General features: G+C 45.9%; 1 protein-coding gene across 5 annotated transcripts in view; it reads left to right on the forward strand.

The window, feature by feature from the left end:
• The window catches only part of ZNF608 (zinc finger protein 608), a 101,165-nt gene that overhangs the window by 77,184 nt on the left and 7,637 nt on the right, over nt 1–16,344 (forward strand). For all 5 annotated transcript variants that reach the window (XM_072957602.1, XM_072957613.1, XM_072957610.1 and 2 more), the window contains 2 exons: nt 13,098–13,185; nt 13,709–16,163. In XM_072957602.1, coding sequence (XP_072813703.1) covers nt 13,098–13,185; nt 13,709–16,163 — 2,543 coding nt within the window. The remainder of the gene's footprint in view (nt 1–13,097; nt 13,186–13,708; nt 16,164–16,344) is intronic.

Here is a 16,344-nt window from a genome sequence, read left to right on the forward strand (position 1 = left end):
TGAAATGTTGAGTCAGGTCTTCTTCCAGTGAAAAGAGATGGATAAAACATACCCTGAAGATGAGCAGCAATTAACTGTGCATTACTTTGTGGAAAAGACTTCAAGCTGGCTGTCCTGCAGGTCAGAGTCAATAAAGACTGAGTTACTAACAATAGCCTTTCTCTCTGGCTGAAGCCTTGGACTTAACCCTCACTTCATCAGACCAGGGAAGAAGAGAATAATGCAGACAATAGGAGTCTTAGAGGTTGACTTGGGCCTAATGCCCAAGGAGGCTGTAAAAGCTGTCAGAGCCTTGATGGATTGGCTCTCACGCCTTGGTCCCCCCTCATCCCCCTCCCCCGTCGTCTGCCCCTTCCCTGTGCAAAGCACTAACGTTCCAGCCTCTTCTGAGAGGCCTGATGTGCCACCTGGGGTCAGAACTTATCAGCCTGCAGGGCTAATGTTTCAGATAAGGCCAAAGTGCAGTCAATAATTTATACGGAAATTTGTGCTCAGAGTTGCAAGGAAAGCAAGTTCTGACTCGAATTCTTGTTAGTCCAAAAAAAAAAGAAGTCCAAGTCAACTTCAGATCTTCCCGCTAGCCTCACTGTTGTGTATATTAATAACACTTAAATTGAAAAAGAGAGTTAAAGTCGTCATGGGAGACTGATGTAGCATTTATCACGTGGAGCTCAGTTTCAGGAATTCTAGAATCGGTAGGTGAACTGGGGAAAGGAAACACCAGTAATTTGGAATGTATTAAAAAACAAAAGCAAATCGTCTCTAGTGACTTTGGAAACTAGTAAGTGTCCCCGGAGAGTGTTCTGGAATTGAGGTGGGTGATACAACATGGAGTGAAATGTTAGTTAATTTCAAGGGCTAGAAGAGATACAGGTATCAGAGAGGAGGGAGGTTTCAGTTAGATTCCTTTAGTGCCTCATCTGGTTGGCAGAGAAATGTCACCCCAAGTTAGCTGAGATGGCTGCGTGTTACTGTGTACGTGGGAGAGTGTGTGTGTGTGTGTGTGTGTGTGTGTGTGTGTGTGTAAGAACATCTCCATGTCTGCATAAATACACGTACGTACGCACGCGGGATGGAGAAATAGCAGAGCAGTGACACCGCGCGAGGCTGGTCAATCAATAACCAGCTAAGTTTTGTTCTGCTCCAGCAAAACGATGACTTGCTCCAGTAAGTGCTAACAAAGGCCCTTTTCCCCCACGCTCTGCTCTGAGAGAGCACTATTAGTCACGCTTCATTAGGCTTGTTTACAGAAAAGAGCTGGTCTCTAAGCACGTTATTGAAATACTTGTAACTCTGTTGGGCTTTTTTCTTCCCTGAAAGATAAGAACTTTGGAATGTGGGAGGGGGGAGGGTGGGAAGGCAGCCTCTGCCCATCATCATGAAAACTGGTCTGTTCAGATGGGATCAGAAAGATGAGTTTGCCTGTAACCTCTGTCTGCAGCCCCACGAGCCTTGCTGCCAGGTCTCGTTTTCGTTGTCGAGGGGTGGGGGGGCCTTGGATTTTGCTTTTTGTAATTCAGACAGATGTTGGGTGTTCAGTTCGCTGTTCCTGAAAACTTGACGTGAGGTTTCCTTACCCTGAGTCCAGAGCAGAGTCTTTGGTGATTTAGAAACTGGCTTTCTCAGCGGCTTTATTATTGAGAGGTGAAATGAGGAAACGGTTGCTTTAAACAGTGGATAGGGTAGGAAGGATGACTTTATATTGGCTGAAATTGCTGGTGGATATAGAAATAATAAAAAGTCCTTAAGGTTGGAATTTGCAGCCCTTAAGACTGTAAGGAATAGCTATGTCACGTGCACTGGGCCAGGTCACCAGGACTCTGGGATGATCAGTACCCATGCCCATATTCGAGGGTGTTTTCCCTGGAAGCGGTGCAGGTGGGCTGGCTTGCTGCTGGCTGTATTTCTGAGTGGAGGATTCTTGATATTTGGCATCTCCCTCCATTCTTCAGCTGGTGGACCTGGGTTACAGGACAGTTTAAAAGGTGAGGAAGCCCAAGTCCATTTGCTGAGTGACTGTTTTGTGTCAGTTTCCATGTGAAATGCTTTCCCTAAATTACCCCTTCTTTGAGATGCATATGATTCCTCCTTTATAAATGAGGAAACTGAGGGTCAGAGAGGTTTAGTTCAAGGTGAAGCAGCTCCAGAGTGGGCTTTGAGCCCAGTGTGTCTGTCTCCAGAGTCATCTATTCAGGTGTGTGGACTGTTCCATTCCACCACCAATCACTCTTACTCTTTCTTCCCTAGTCCAATCCTCGAGGTAAAATTGACTGCAGACTGAGTTTGACTAGACTTAATTCCTTCATTTTTTTTTAATTACATTGAACCTGAGCACAATTGCATAGCCTCATTTAGCAGAGTATGTGAATGGCCTCCCATGCTCCTGCTGGGCACAGCCACCTCCAGGTGAGAACAGGGAGGGCAGCCAGAGACAGAAACCTCACTCACCACCCTGCTGCCTTTCATTGTGAGGGTGCTGCCTCTGCTTTCCCTGACGTCCGCATTCCTTGCTTCCTTTTCAGATTTGCAACGATGGTGAATTTTAGGTGGCACACAAAATAGACCCTTTTGTGTGCCACGTGCATGCAGAACCTCCCCGTTGACACACACGTGCGCGCGCGCACACACACACAGCTGAGAGACGCAGTTCCCTCTTTCCGCTGCTGTTGTAAATTGCTATTTTAAATTTCAGCAAGTGGAATAATAGCAGAGTGATCATTTCCAGTAAATGCTGCAGGCCTTTGAAAAGAATGGCTTGTTCAGTGGTTTTATGATTTACGGGGACACAGCTGGTGGCCAGCAGAGCTGTCGGAATTTGTGCTCTCCTGGGCCCGGTAGAGCCACAGATGAAAAGGGCCCAGAGCTGGCACAAAAGCAAATAAGCACTCTGCCTTTAAATAAAGCATCATAATTTATATGAAGCCTGGCTCTTCAGTCCCAGTGAGATACATGCATCAGTAGCAGCTTTTTGATGTAAGCATAATTGTCAGTTGGTTCCCACTGTCGCCTTGTAGCTCAAGGACTGAGAATGGTAAGAAATTACTTTGAAACGCAGTCCTCAAATCTATAGTTGTGTTACACATACCCTGACATGCAATTTACTCATGTTGAAATCCGAAACTGCTGGTCACCTACCTAGACTGATCTACAAGAGGTTTGTGGGGAAGACAGGTGATGAGAGGGGCTGGGAGAACTGATTCTTCGTATTCCCTTTTCCAAGCCTACCCATTTCCCCAGGTATGTGGCGTTTTCATGCTTAGATTTTATTTTCTTTGCATCTCACACTTTCATTCATCTCGGTCATCACTTTGCCTCCTGCCTGCTCCTGCCACCCAGGGACCTTTGGGCAAGAAAAAGACTGCTGCCTGCACCAGGAAGTAAGGAAGGGGCAGGTGTCTGTTAAATGACTTTCCAAATTCTCAGCATCCTGCACCTTTCGTCTCCCTTTTTAGCCTTTTTTTTTTAAGGAGCAGTGGTGTAGAGGGGGCGTTTTTGCCTTAAGGATAGTTTATCTTCCCTCTGGTTTTGCCGTTCTGTTTACCTGTTTTTCAAATTGAAGAAACAGCGTTGAGGAGAGCCTGGCTGTAGAAGTTGAGGAAGAAGCTGGAACGATCCCATAATTAATATTAAGTGCAGGAAACGACTGGGCCTGATGATTTGAAAGGTCTGCGTTCTTTCAGTTGCTTATCAGTTGCTGGCATGTGATGCTGAGGGTGGGAGTGTGCAGAGGCTGTTTCCCTTTCCTTCTGGGGGATCCTGGCTGTGTGCTGACTGCCCAGGGCCCCTGGTACATAGCTGCCTCCAGAAATAACACTCTTACAGGAACGCTATGTTAGGCTGCGATAAAATTGCAACCATATCATTATGTAGGCTCGTAGTAGGCGTGGTTCAGTTAATACTTCTCATTTACCTTTCCCAACCTTTGAATGCTTTTATTTAAAGCGAGAAAAAATAATCTTCTAGCGAGCAAATAATTGAAGCTTGTAAGACAGGATTGGGGGCAGCAAGTCCACTGGTACCCAACCCTTGTCTTCCCAGGGAGAAAGGGAAGGGCGGGGGGCAGGGGGTGGATGAGAAATCGTTCTCCTACTTTAATGAGGAAATTGTGCCTCAAAAAGAGAGAGGGCCTGAGGAACCTGCTGGTGCTGAAAACCATTCGTCTAAGCATATCTGATTTCACACCTGCAAAGGAGCAGAGAAAATTCAAGTTTTGAACTTGGCCCCGGAAACCAGAGTGGTGCTGATGCTTAACTCCTTGTTACAAGCCTTAAGGCATACGTTGCTGAAATGTTCAATCAAACATAAGAAATGAAACCTCTTTGCACAGATGTGTGCATACATACATACACTCCCACCTGTACCTGTTCAGTTAATGCATTTAAATTGCTCCCAATGTCTGTCTCAGAGACTGTACTTTTTCAGTTCCATCTCTCTGTCTGTTTCTCCTTTCTGCCTCTTCCCCACCTTCATCTTTTATCTTCTACCTGTTGTGTTTTGGCTGAGCCTTGATGGCTTACGATCTGAAGAGCATCCTCTTGGAGATGCCGGGGGTGTGGGAGGGGTGGGGTAACTTTTGACACAGCCTGGGTGTGTCTGGGACTTCGTGCCCTTGTTGAAGCAAGCTTGGGGAGGTTATCCTCTCTCCAGCAGTATCACCTCAAACCTGTCTTCCTGTCTGTCCCCAAGTGGGGACTCTGCACAGAAGCTAGTAGAAACCAAGGAACAAGGCTACATGGTGTAGTGAGAATGGTGGATATATTAATATATATTACATTTATATAATTATATATTATTTATATATAGTTTTTTTTTCTTCAAATAACTAGCTTCAAGCCATCAAGGACAGTGTTGCTTTAGGATGTGTATGTCTGCCCAACTTAAAAGCAATTTCTTTTTGTTACTGATCATGTTTAAAATTACTTTCTAAAGCTCTCCATGCGATTTTTTTTATCATACTCTTTGTACCCCACAATTTCTATAGTGACACCTACAACATGAACTATGAAACTTGCAAAAACCTAAGAGCTGATTATTTAAAAGAAATAAAGCATCTATCTCTTCAGTAAATACTAATTGAGCTCTAGTGATCTGTTTTTAAATCTAGTGATTAAAAATAATTATATATTAGGCCCTCCAAGTTTTCATGAATGCTTAAACTTGGTTCTACTTGGTCAGTGAACATATTGTCCGCATCCACATGTGCGGTGCAGGCTCTCATGCAAATGTATGGGACAGCGCTTCTGTGTCCCCGGAGCTGCCTTACAAAAGCCTTATTTCTGCTCCCTCTTCTTGCCCACAAGACTTCTTCCCAGGCCATTGTATTTTCTAGAAGTGGGAAAGGATAATATTACTAGGGAAGCAAGAAAAGAAAAGCCGCGAGAGCTTCTTTGCGCTGACCAGTCAACTGGATATCGACCACCTGTCTTCATGGGAAAGAAATAGATGGCAGTGAATAAGCGAGAGTCTAGTTTTCCAAGAAGCTCAATGATTTTCCCAAATCAATACAGCTCATCAGGCCTCAGAACAAAGGCTGCGGGGGAGGTGACAGTGATGGAAGTGGCTCTGTGTTCTTTTGTGTATTAAACCATAAGGCCCATGGGGAAACAAGGTTTCTTTAGCCAGGATTTTTACCCTCTTTTAGGGATTATTCAATATTTTTAGGGGGGAAAATCCTTTCAGGTTTTTTTTTTTCTAATTTCCATAGATTGTACCCCCCAATGATCAAATGTACTTTTGAAAGAGATAAGCACAGACAAGTAAGAAAGAAGACTATCTTTTAAAATGGAGATTCGAGTAGCATCTTGACATTGCTTTTTGGTATTGGTTTAGCATACTTATTTGGCTTAAGGTCTTCTATTTTTTTTATCTTGTTATTTATGGACAGACTTGAGATGAACCACAAAGAATTGTCTGAGTGTTCAGATTAACCGCTGGCAAATGAAGAATCATCACTATCCTCCCATAAATGAACCTTGTTCTTAAAATCCTGAAAATAACACCAAGCCCTACTAGGAATGCTGAACTGTCATCGGAGAGGTTATAATTAACGGAGATAGAGTGGTGCCAGCATTCTCCAGCCGCCAACGGAGAACATCTATCGAAACCAGCAGTTTTTAGCCCTTGATTCCTTTAATCTTTAAGCTCGCTGTGCTTTCATAAAGCAGTACATTAACACCAGAGCAGTGTGTCTCTGGGGTTTATGACTGGGGTGGCAGCACACTGGGGCATAAAGTGTTTCATTACGCTTCCCCTTGTTAGTACTGCCCTATCTCCCAAGTCCATTGCCTACACTATTTGTTCAGATAAAGCACCGTGTTCAGGGTGACTAATCGCCGCACTGTGTTCCAGATGGTTTGATTACAGGATGTGGTTAAAGTGACTCCTCAAACATTGAGCCCAGCAGTGGAGCTCTTTTGAAAAAAATACTGCATTTTCTGGTCATATGACAACACTGGCTTTTCATGTCCTGGTGCTCCCTGTAGCCTTGGCAGAGGTAACAGGAAAGTCCCTCTGCTTTTTGGCTGTCACGTACTTCATTAGCAACCCAGCTGTAAATTTAAAATTTCCCCCAATAATTATAAAGTCAACTTGGTCCTCTGAAGAAAGACCTATATGACGATGAGATGCTCTGAAGCCAGAAAAGTGAACAAGGGTATTATACACAAGACTCAATTGAAAAAAGGAAAAGTACCAGTCCTGGATACAATGAAACCACCACAACAAAATATTAGAGGGAGGGAGTTCAGGACAGAGGACTAGTGATAAATCATACCTTGTACAATAGTCACATTGTATAAAAATACAGAGTAATATGATATCCTAAATGCATGAACTTTATCTGGTACTCATGAAACAGCATATTGTGGCATTTTTGTTGTCACTAATGTTTCTACTAGAATAAATACAGAAAAGGAAAGAAATGTGTAAACTTAAAAAAAAAGATTATGGCATAAATGGGTTCCATTTCAGTATTATTAGAGTGAGGTTTTTGTTTTCTGCATGAATGCACACCAAGTCCGTCCAGATGTGGCAGTCTGAATAAGAGTGCAAAAAAAAAAAAAAAAAAAGAACCCCCCACTGATGTCTGATTCCAAATTCGGCATTTGCCATGCTTGGCAAAGCATTCTGTCCCAGGGACGAGGCACTTTAAAGACTCTTTCAGAGTCTTTAAACTGTAATATAAACAGTTATGCTGATCTACTGGGAAATCAGGCATTTGCCCAGTTCTTGAGAAAACATCTTCACCAATACCAGAAACAGTCATTCATAAACCATATTTATAACATCTTCGGAGCGAAATCTCTCCACAGAGATTTTCTATCATGTATAAGCTAGTGGGGGATTATGCTTATTGAAAAAGTATGGTAATGGTGTAAAGAAGTCACTGAGTAGGATTCAAATCTCGACTGTCTCCATTCACTGTCGAGTAGCTCCAGCGTGTTGAATGAACTCCCTCTGTGTGTTCACAGGTGTGGTAGGTGCAGACCCTTCGCCTGTTTTCCAGGAGCAGAGTCTAGTTGGAAGAGACAGGCTGACTGTGCTTGTGAGTGGAGTAAAGTGTTCACGTGACTGTGCATTGTAAATTAAGACAGTCTCAGCAGCATTCAAGCAGTAGCAGTTTACTTGCTATTCGTGTCATAGACTGACTGCTGGATGGGGGTTCACCTTGTTATAGGTTCCCAGATGAAGGAGATTCTGCCATCTTCTTATGGCCTGCAGGGTCACTGTGGTCTTGTGCCAGCCAGCCGGAAAGGGGAGATCAGACGAACACGCATAGCAGATTCTTTTGGGCCAGGCCCGGCACTGGAACCCAGCGGTTCACTTGCCTTTCATGAAACCAAGGCACAGGGCCATGTCTAGCTGGTAGGGAGGCTGAGAAAGCATCTCGCTGTGGACTCGGAGAGGAACCATGGATTCTGGTGCGCAGCCATTGGGGAGAACAGTTGGATGGAGTGTGGTGGAGACCCGGGAGGGAGTGGCTGTATTGTTGGGGCTCTTTTGGTCACTTAATTTTTTAATTTGTTTTTAACACCTTCATTGTGGTATGGTTCCTGTACATTAAACTACACATATGTCAAATGTACACTTTGATGAATTTCGATAGATGTGTACAACAGTGACACCACTACCACAGTCAAGACAGCTAATATGGGAAGTGGCCGTTTTTTGGTGGTGTGCTTGGTCTGTGTGTCTGGAGAGGATTCATAGAGGAGATAATGTTAGACTTGGTCTCTGTTTGGTCCTCAGTTCGTTAGGAACCTTAACTTTCCTTGGGGATTCGGATGAGGCCATCTTTAAAGGCTTTTTTTCCCAGGGGAATTAAAAGTGTGACATCAGGAATTGTTGAAGAAGCTTGTTTAGGCTGGAGGGGAAAAAAAAAAAACAGAGGGCAGCTGGAGGTGGCAGGAATGTCGACATGGTCATTGTCTTTGTGTGACTGTCAGGTGAACTGTCTATAGGGTATCACAAGGCGCAGCCAAGGTCTGGGTGTTCAAAGATTTTAGTACACAGCCAGGAACAACTTTTAAACAAGGTGGCTGGAAGAAAGCGGGACAGTCCTGGGTAGTGGTGGGAGCCCGCCCAACAGTGATGAAGCAGGAGAGAAAAGGGACACACAGTACGAGGGCTGTGCACGCCTCACCTCACAGCTGCCACATCCTTGTATCCACCACAATGCTCTCAGCCTTCAGTGTCTTGTGACCTACAGGTTTCTACTCTTATTACCAGTTTTCCTTTCCATATTACCAATGCAGATTCCCAAAGCAAGTCGCTGCTTGGTTGCCTCTGTTTCAGTTACCCATCACTGGAACAGTCAGCTGAGGCCAGGGTTAGGGTCACTTGTCCTGAGGCCTGGTCACCTCGGACTTCGCTCTGAGCAGGGCAGGTACTCTGTAAATCACACACTGGGTCTCATTCATTGAGATGGATTAAGGGGTCTGCTCTCCAGTGATATGCAAACTATACTTCCACTTCTGGAATAATACAGGATACGGTTTGTTCTGTTACAAGCTTGCAGACTTACAGGTATAGAGTTTGGATGGAGTTACAGGCTAAACATGGTTGACTCCGTAGCACCAAATAGGTGTTGCATACCCTGTAGTTGCACAATAAATGCTTAATGGGCCTGGCCATCTTTCTGGGAACACTTAACTGCTAAGTAGTAACAAGAGGAAATAACACAACACTGTGGATATGGAATCCTTATGGGATCTCAACAAAGAAATTATTTGCAACACAACCCAATCCCCATCACTTCAATACAGCATAGGTGTAGAAAAAAGTCACACTGCAAGCATCGTTTCGTTCAAGGCAGAACTCCACACCTCCCAACACAGCTAGCCCATCTTCCCAAGAGACCCATGCCCAGAGCCAAACTGAACACACAAACATGGGCCAGCCCAGAATGAAGCTGGGTTATAGAGGTAAGGAAGCGGGCGGGAGTGAGGTTACAGAACATAGACAACATTCTTATTAAATATCCCATAGGTAATACAGCAGCTTAGATGGTGTGTTGGTGTCTAAGACAGTCTTGATACAAAGAAAACCCTGTGTGGTGAGCACACTCAAATGGTCCATTGCTCTCTTCAGCTGTATTTTTACTTTATAGGTTATAATCTTCAGATATTTTCAAAAATAATGTTACAGGGAAGGCAGTATTAGCATTTTGAGAAAGACCATGCCCAGTCTGTTGGTGGAAAGGGACGATAACAAACCTGGTGGGATACATGAGAATTTAAAGATGAAAATGACTTGTATAGCATGTCCCTAGCACCTAGCTCATAGGCCAGACATTTGGAAGAATAAATGTGCAGTAAAATACTAAATCTTTTTGGAATAACTGTACACTTATCTCTAATTTATATCTGATAAGCACGAACCATAACTATGCCCAGATTTGTAAAATTTTAAAATGGACTTGTAAAGGGCTAATTTTCATGTTGGGCATTTAGGCCTTTAAAAAGTATAGTCTGCTTTATACGGCCATGGGTTACAAAGTGTTCACGATGTTGAGACGTCAGCAAAATGATAAGCCGTTTATATCGTTTAGAGCCAAAACGGTACCTTCCTACTTGGCCCCTTATAATAGCATGTTGTCTAAACATAGACTTCCTGACAAAGAAACAGGACACTTTGTAGTTTATGTGAGAAGCATTCCTTAAGCCTTCACTGCAGTGCAGAGATTTGGCCCTATAAACATGTGCGTGAGTATATTCACGCGTAAATTCTAGGTGGGTATAAATATTCTGTGACATCATGGACTGGATTGTGCATATAAAGAAAAATAGACCAAGCACACGTATTTAATTAGAGAAACTTCAAGATCTTTCCACAAGTAGAGCATTTATTTTGAGCACTTTGGGGATTCTAGAAAAATTAGGCCGACTTATTAAGGCCCTATGAAGTTGAAAATGGACTTTTCTTTAGGATTTTATTCCCCCTAAGTGCCAACAATGATGATTTTTAACAATACCCCCTTTGGACTTAGATAAGGTCTGCTCGTGTGGCTTCTAGAAATAGTATCAGGCGATGTGAACAGTTTTGCAGCGTGGAAGTTGCAACTTGTGTTTCACCTACGTGCCAGCTTCACGCAGTTAACCCCTCCTCCCCCCCACCCCACCCCCACATAACCAGTGATTAACTGCGTGTTGGGGTCCCTTCACGCCGGACCCCACTTTTTCCTTTGTCCTGTTTTCGAGACCACGAATTCAGTGTCAAGCGTTGGGAGTGGGTTTGCGTGTTGGGTGGAGCTGCGCGGCGTGGGTCGTGGTGGGAAACCCGGCCCTGTCACACGGACAGTAGCCTTTCATCACAAGGACCTGCTGGCGTTGATTTACGGAGCCGGGCAGCCCGCTGTCCCCGAGAGAACCCTGGCTTGGGGCGCACGCCCCCGCCTGCCCCGCCTCGTGGCTGGCCCGCCACCTTGGCCGCCGCTTCTTCCCCAGGCGATGCTCCTTTATCCGCCCCCATCGCTGCCCCGCTGCTCCGGGCGGCCGCCCTCGGCCCAGCCAATCAGACGCCGGCGTTCCCAGCAGGCGCCGGCCAATCCGAGGCCAGCGTTTGCTGGAAACGCGAAACCCTTAGGGGAAAAGCAATAACAAAAGCCTTTCACTGCAGACAAATGTTAAGTGTCTGTGCAGACTTTTCCTGTTTTTAATTTTATTACTGTAAGAATGGAGGGTTTGTTGTTTCTTTCATGTTTCCTTTCAAGCAATTTTAATTATACATTTGTGCTACATCAGGGACTCTGGAACGCAGTGATTCAGCCTATTGCATCTAAAGTTAAAATGCAGTAACCTTCTGGCAATACAGATACATTTCTGCACTGTAAATATAGCTGACATGCTAAAGAATTTTAAGCAGCTGCAAAGGTCTTTGACACCACACACAGTGCCCCAGAGAGCAGATGATGAGAAAAACAGCTCTGTCTTCCCCTTCGCCTTCTCTCCCGCCCCCTCCCTTTTCCTGAAAGGATGTGCTCATAAAAGAATCCTTTCCTCCAATTGTTCTGTCTTGTGCAAATTTTGACCAAATGCCTAACTGCAACTGATTCTCATCTCAGTATGAATTTTTATACTCAATGGCTTAAAATTTTTTTTTTCCCTAAAGGAATTAGAATGGAATCAACTGTGATTTGAGGCAGTGCTTGCTTTGCTTCATGCAAACTACCCCCACCCCAACACACATACTATTGATACAGTGAGTAAATTCAGCTGTCACCTAAGTAATAGTAACACAGATCATATGGGAAACAATTTTTAAATCTCTTTTTGAGAATTTTGAAAGAAACTCTCTCTTCCTCACTACTTGAGTCCCAACCATTCAAATATTTAACCTGCTGTTTAAGACGTTCCCAAGGAAATGAGTCTTACCTTATGAGGTGTCCCTTACCATAAAGGAGTTCAATACAGGTTTTCTGCAGAATTCAGAATGGCGATGAGCTGGTGAGTAAAACAGCTAGAAACAGACTTTGAGTATTGTCTCTTGGTGTTTCCAAGAAGTGTGTGTGAGTTGGGGAGGGGAGTGTTAAGTAACAAAGGCACACTTAATACTTCATTTTTTTACCCTCATATTTTATATACATCTCAAAATCTAGGTCCTTTTTATATATGCTTTAAAGGAGAGAGTTAAAAAAATTTGGAACCTGTCCTCTAGAGAAATAAAAAGGATGTTAAATTTTGTTTCCCTGTGACATTTGGTATACTAAGTGCACTTAAGTTTAGTAATTCACAGATGCAGTGCTAAATTAGATTGTCTGTCTGCAAAGCAGTTGGGAAAAGCAGAATGGCTTGCAGGAAACAAGTGTGTTGGTTTTGAGATTTTTTTTTTCTAATCCTCTGTGGCAAATGCTTACTAAAGTTGATTCTAAAGATAACCCCAAGGGCAAACCTATTGTGCACATTTATTTTCTAAAGAGGGCTATTTTGGGAGTCCTTAATATGAAACAAGACCAAACAGTGAAACAGATACCATAGGGCTGATTCTTGTCTCACAAAGCCAGAGAGGGAGGATTAGGAAGAAGAAATCGTAGCTGATTGCTCTCTGGACTCCAAGCCCCCGCTTCCCCCCACCCCCAAACCTATTTTTGTGCATGCACATCATTTCTTTTGCTAAATAAAAATCACCATTATTTTGTACTGTTGAACTGGAAACAAAACCAATGCCTTTCAGTCACCTTCTGGTTTAAGCACTGGTAAATGGCGCTTAGTTTTTGTTGGCCGCTTGCCAAACGAAAGCAATTATGTGTAATAATAGAAAAATTAAGAGGTGAGTGTTGCTGTTTTACAGCAGGACATGGCAAAAACCATTTCCTTCTGTCAGCAGTATCTTGATTACGCTCTCACACGCAGTCTTACCCTTTTGTACCACATGCTTGCGCGTGTGTGCGTGCGCACACACATACACAAATACACACACACAGTTTCCTGTGGGTTTTCACTTGAGGTCACTGAAACCAGAAAGAGGAAGAATGCAAACCACAGCTTTTGAAAGCAAATGAGAATAGAGCTTTGCTGGTAAAAAGAATAGCAATAATAAATGAACTGGAAATAGAGTAATTGGTGCTAACCTTGGTCCTTCTTCATTCCCCACTCCTGCAGGTGTCCTCGTGGTCAATGTCACGTGGAGGAACAAGACTTACGTAGGGACCTTACTGGACTGCACCAAGCACGACTGGGCCCCTCCCAGGTATGCACAGGGCCTTTGATTTCAGGCTCTGTTTTCTCTCCTCCTTCCTCTTCTTCCCCTCTCTTTCCTCATCCTCCCTTTGCAAGGAAACCATAGAGAGAGATTAATAATACATGAAAGTCTGTCTGTAATTGAAACCAGGCAAAAGAGCAATGAACAATTCAGGACTGAACACAGTAAAATGCAGATACTGGGTTTCTTTTCTGTAGGGAGTTCTCTACTTCCTGCCCCTTCTCTTTCTCCTTTGTTCTCCTTTCTCAAAACAGGAATTTGAACTAGATTTGAAGCTTAGCTACCCGAGTTGGTTTTCTTTGGTTTGCTGAGAGTGGATGTCAGCCTTCGGTAGCATGTTCTTTTGGGGGTGTTGAAATTCTCAGTGGAAGAGTAGAATGTCTTTTCCTTCTCTGGGCCCAGCCCTGGAGCTCCTGGGGTGTTGTCTGCTCTCTGCCACCTCATGTGCCTCGTGATTTCACCTGGCTCCTTTGGAGATGCCCGTTTTGACGTCTGTTCCTTGCTTCCCCAGGTTCTGTGAGTCACCAACCAGTGACCTGGAGATGAGAGGGGGCCGGGGCCGAGGGAAGAGAGCCAGGTCCGCCGCAGCCGCCCCGGGCTCGGAGGCCAGCTTCACAGAGTCCAGAGGGCTGCAGAACAAGAACAGAGGCGGGGCCAACGGGAAAGGGAGGCGGGGCAGCCTCAACGCCAGCGGGCGGAGGACACCCCCGAATTGCGCGGCTGAGGACATCAAAGCCAGTCCCTCCTCCACCAACAAAAGGAAAAACAAGCCTCCAATGGAGCTTGACCTGAACTCCAGCTCCGAGGACAATAAGCCCGGGAAACGCGTCCGCACAAATTCGAGAAGCACCCCCACCACCCCTCAAGGGAAACCAGAGACTACTTTTTTGGACCAAGGCTGCTCTTCTCCGGTGTTGATCGATTGTCCCCATCCAAACTGCAACAAAAAGTACAAGCACATTAACGGCCTCAGGTACCACCAGGCTCATGCGCACTTGGACCCGGAGAACAAGCTAGAGTTCGAACCTGACAGCGAGGACAAGATCTCGGACTGCGAGGAGGCGCTGAGCAACGTGGCCCTGGACTGCAGTGAGCCGAGCGCAGGTGTTTCAACCTACGAGCAGGTGAAGGCGCCGGTATCCCCTGGCTCGGGGAACCCCCCGGGGACCCCCAAGGGAAAGAGAGAGCTGATGAGCAACGGCCCGGGTTCTGTGATTGGATCGAAGGCTGGGAAGAATTCGGGCAAAAAGAAGGGGCTGAACAATGACCTGAACAACCTCCCGGTCATCTCCAACATGACGGCCACCTTAGACAGTTGCACTGCCACAGACGGAGGTCTGGCTGCCGAGATGCCCAAACTGGAAGCGGAGGGATTCATTGACAAGAAAAACGTGGGCGAGAAAGAAAAGGGCAAAAAAGCCAACAGTTGCAAAATGGACAGAAACCTCTCCAAACTCAAAACTGCCCGGCCCATCGCCCCCGCCCCGGCCCCCACGCCCCCGCAGCTAATCGCTATACCCACCGCAGCTTTTACCAGCACCACCACGGGGACCATCCCTGGGCTGCCCTCCCTCACGACCACGGTGGTTCAGGCCACACCAAAGAGCCCTCCGTTAAAACCCATTCAGCCAAAGCCCACGATCATGGGGGAGCCCATCACCGTGAACCCAGCTCTCGTGTCGCTCAAAGACAAAAAGAAAAAGGAGAAGCGAAAGCTGAAGGACAAAGAAGGGAAAGAGACGGGGAGCCCGAAAATGGAGGCGAAGCTGGGCAAACTGGAGGACGCCAAGGGGGCGGGGAAAGACTTATCCGGGCATTTTTTAAAGGACCATCTCAGCAAGAGTGAGGGGCTGGCCAACGGACTGTCCGAGTCGCAGGAGAGCCGGATGGCCAGTATCAAAGCCGAGGCTGATAAGGTTTACACTTTCACCGACAACGCCCCCAGCCCCTCCATCGGGAGTGCCTCGAGGATGGAGTGCAGCGCTTTGGTGAACGGGCAGGCGCCCATGGCCCCGCTGCACGTGCTGACCCAGAATGGGGCGGAGGGTTCCGCCGCCAAGACGAGCAGCCCCGCCTACTCGGACATATCGGATGCTGCCGATGACGGTGGTTCTGACAGCAGGTCCGAAGGCATGAGGTCAAAGGCCAGTTCCCCGTCCGATATTCTTTCTAGCAAGGACGGCGTTGTCAAAGGGCATCCTTCAGCTGCAGCACAGTCGTCGCAAATGAAAGAGTCCCACTCTCCCTATTACCATGGCTACGACCCTTATTATTCTCCTAGTTACCTGCACCCTGGGCAGGTGGGCGCCCCTGTAACTGGGAACGGCGGGAGCGCCCAGGGAATGAAGATCAAGAAGGAGTCCGAGGAAGATGCAGAAAAGAAAGACAAGGCAGAGCAGCTGGAGGCCAAGAAAGTGGACCATAATTCTGCATCCTTACAGCCTCAGCACCAGTCGGTGATCACACAGAGACATCCGGCCCTGGCTCAGTCACTGTATTACGGCCAGTATGCCTACGGGCTCTACATGGACCAGAAGTCTCTGATGGCCACCAGCCCGGCCTACAGACAGCAGTATGAGAAGTATTATGAGGACCAGAGGCTGGCTGAACAGAAAATGGCCCAAACTGGGCGAGGAGACTGTGAAAGGAAAAACGAGCTCCCCTTGAAAGAGCTGGGCAAGGAGGAGAGTAAACAGAAAAACATGCCGTCGGCCACAATCTCAAAAGCTCCTTCTACTCCGGAGCCTAACAAAAACCATTCTAAACTAGGGCCGTCAGTGCCTAATAAAACTGAGGAGACAGGTAAATCGCAGCTTCTCTCCAATCACCAGCAGCAGCTTCAGGCCGACAGCTTCAAAGCTAAGCAGATGGAAAACCACCAGCTTATTAAGGAGGCTGTAGAAATGAAATCTGTCATGGACTCTATGAAGCAGACAGGTGTAGACCCAACCTCGAGATTTAAACAAGTAAGATTGTGGAGCGTGGCCCCCTCAGGGAGACAGCAGTGTGAGACTCGTATATGGCTGGGCTTGATCTCGTTTGATTTCTTCCCAGAAAATCAACCAAGGGTTCCTTAGGCTCAATGCCTCTTCTCTTGAAAGATATTTTAGAAGGTTTTCTCAGGAGTTCTTGTGTCCTTTTAAAATG

The sequence above is a fragment of the Vicugna pacos genome, chromosome 3 (genome assembly GCF_048564905.1).
Source record: "Vicugna pacos chromosome 3, VicPac4, whole genome shotgun sequence".
In the NCBI taxonomy this organism is placed as follows: domain Eukaryota; kingdom Metazoa; phylum Chordata; class Mammalia; order Artiodactyla; family Camelidae; genus Vicugna; species Vicugna pacos.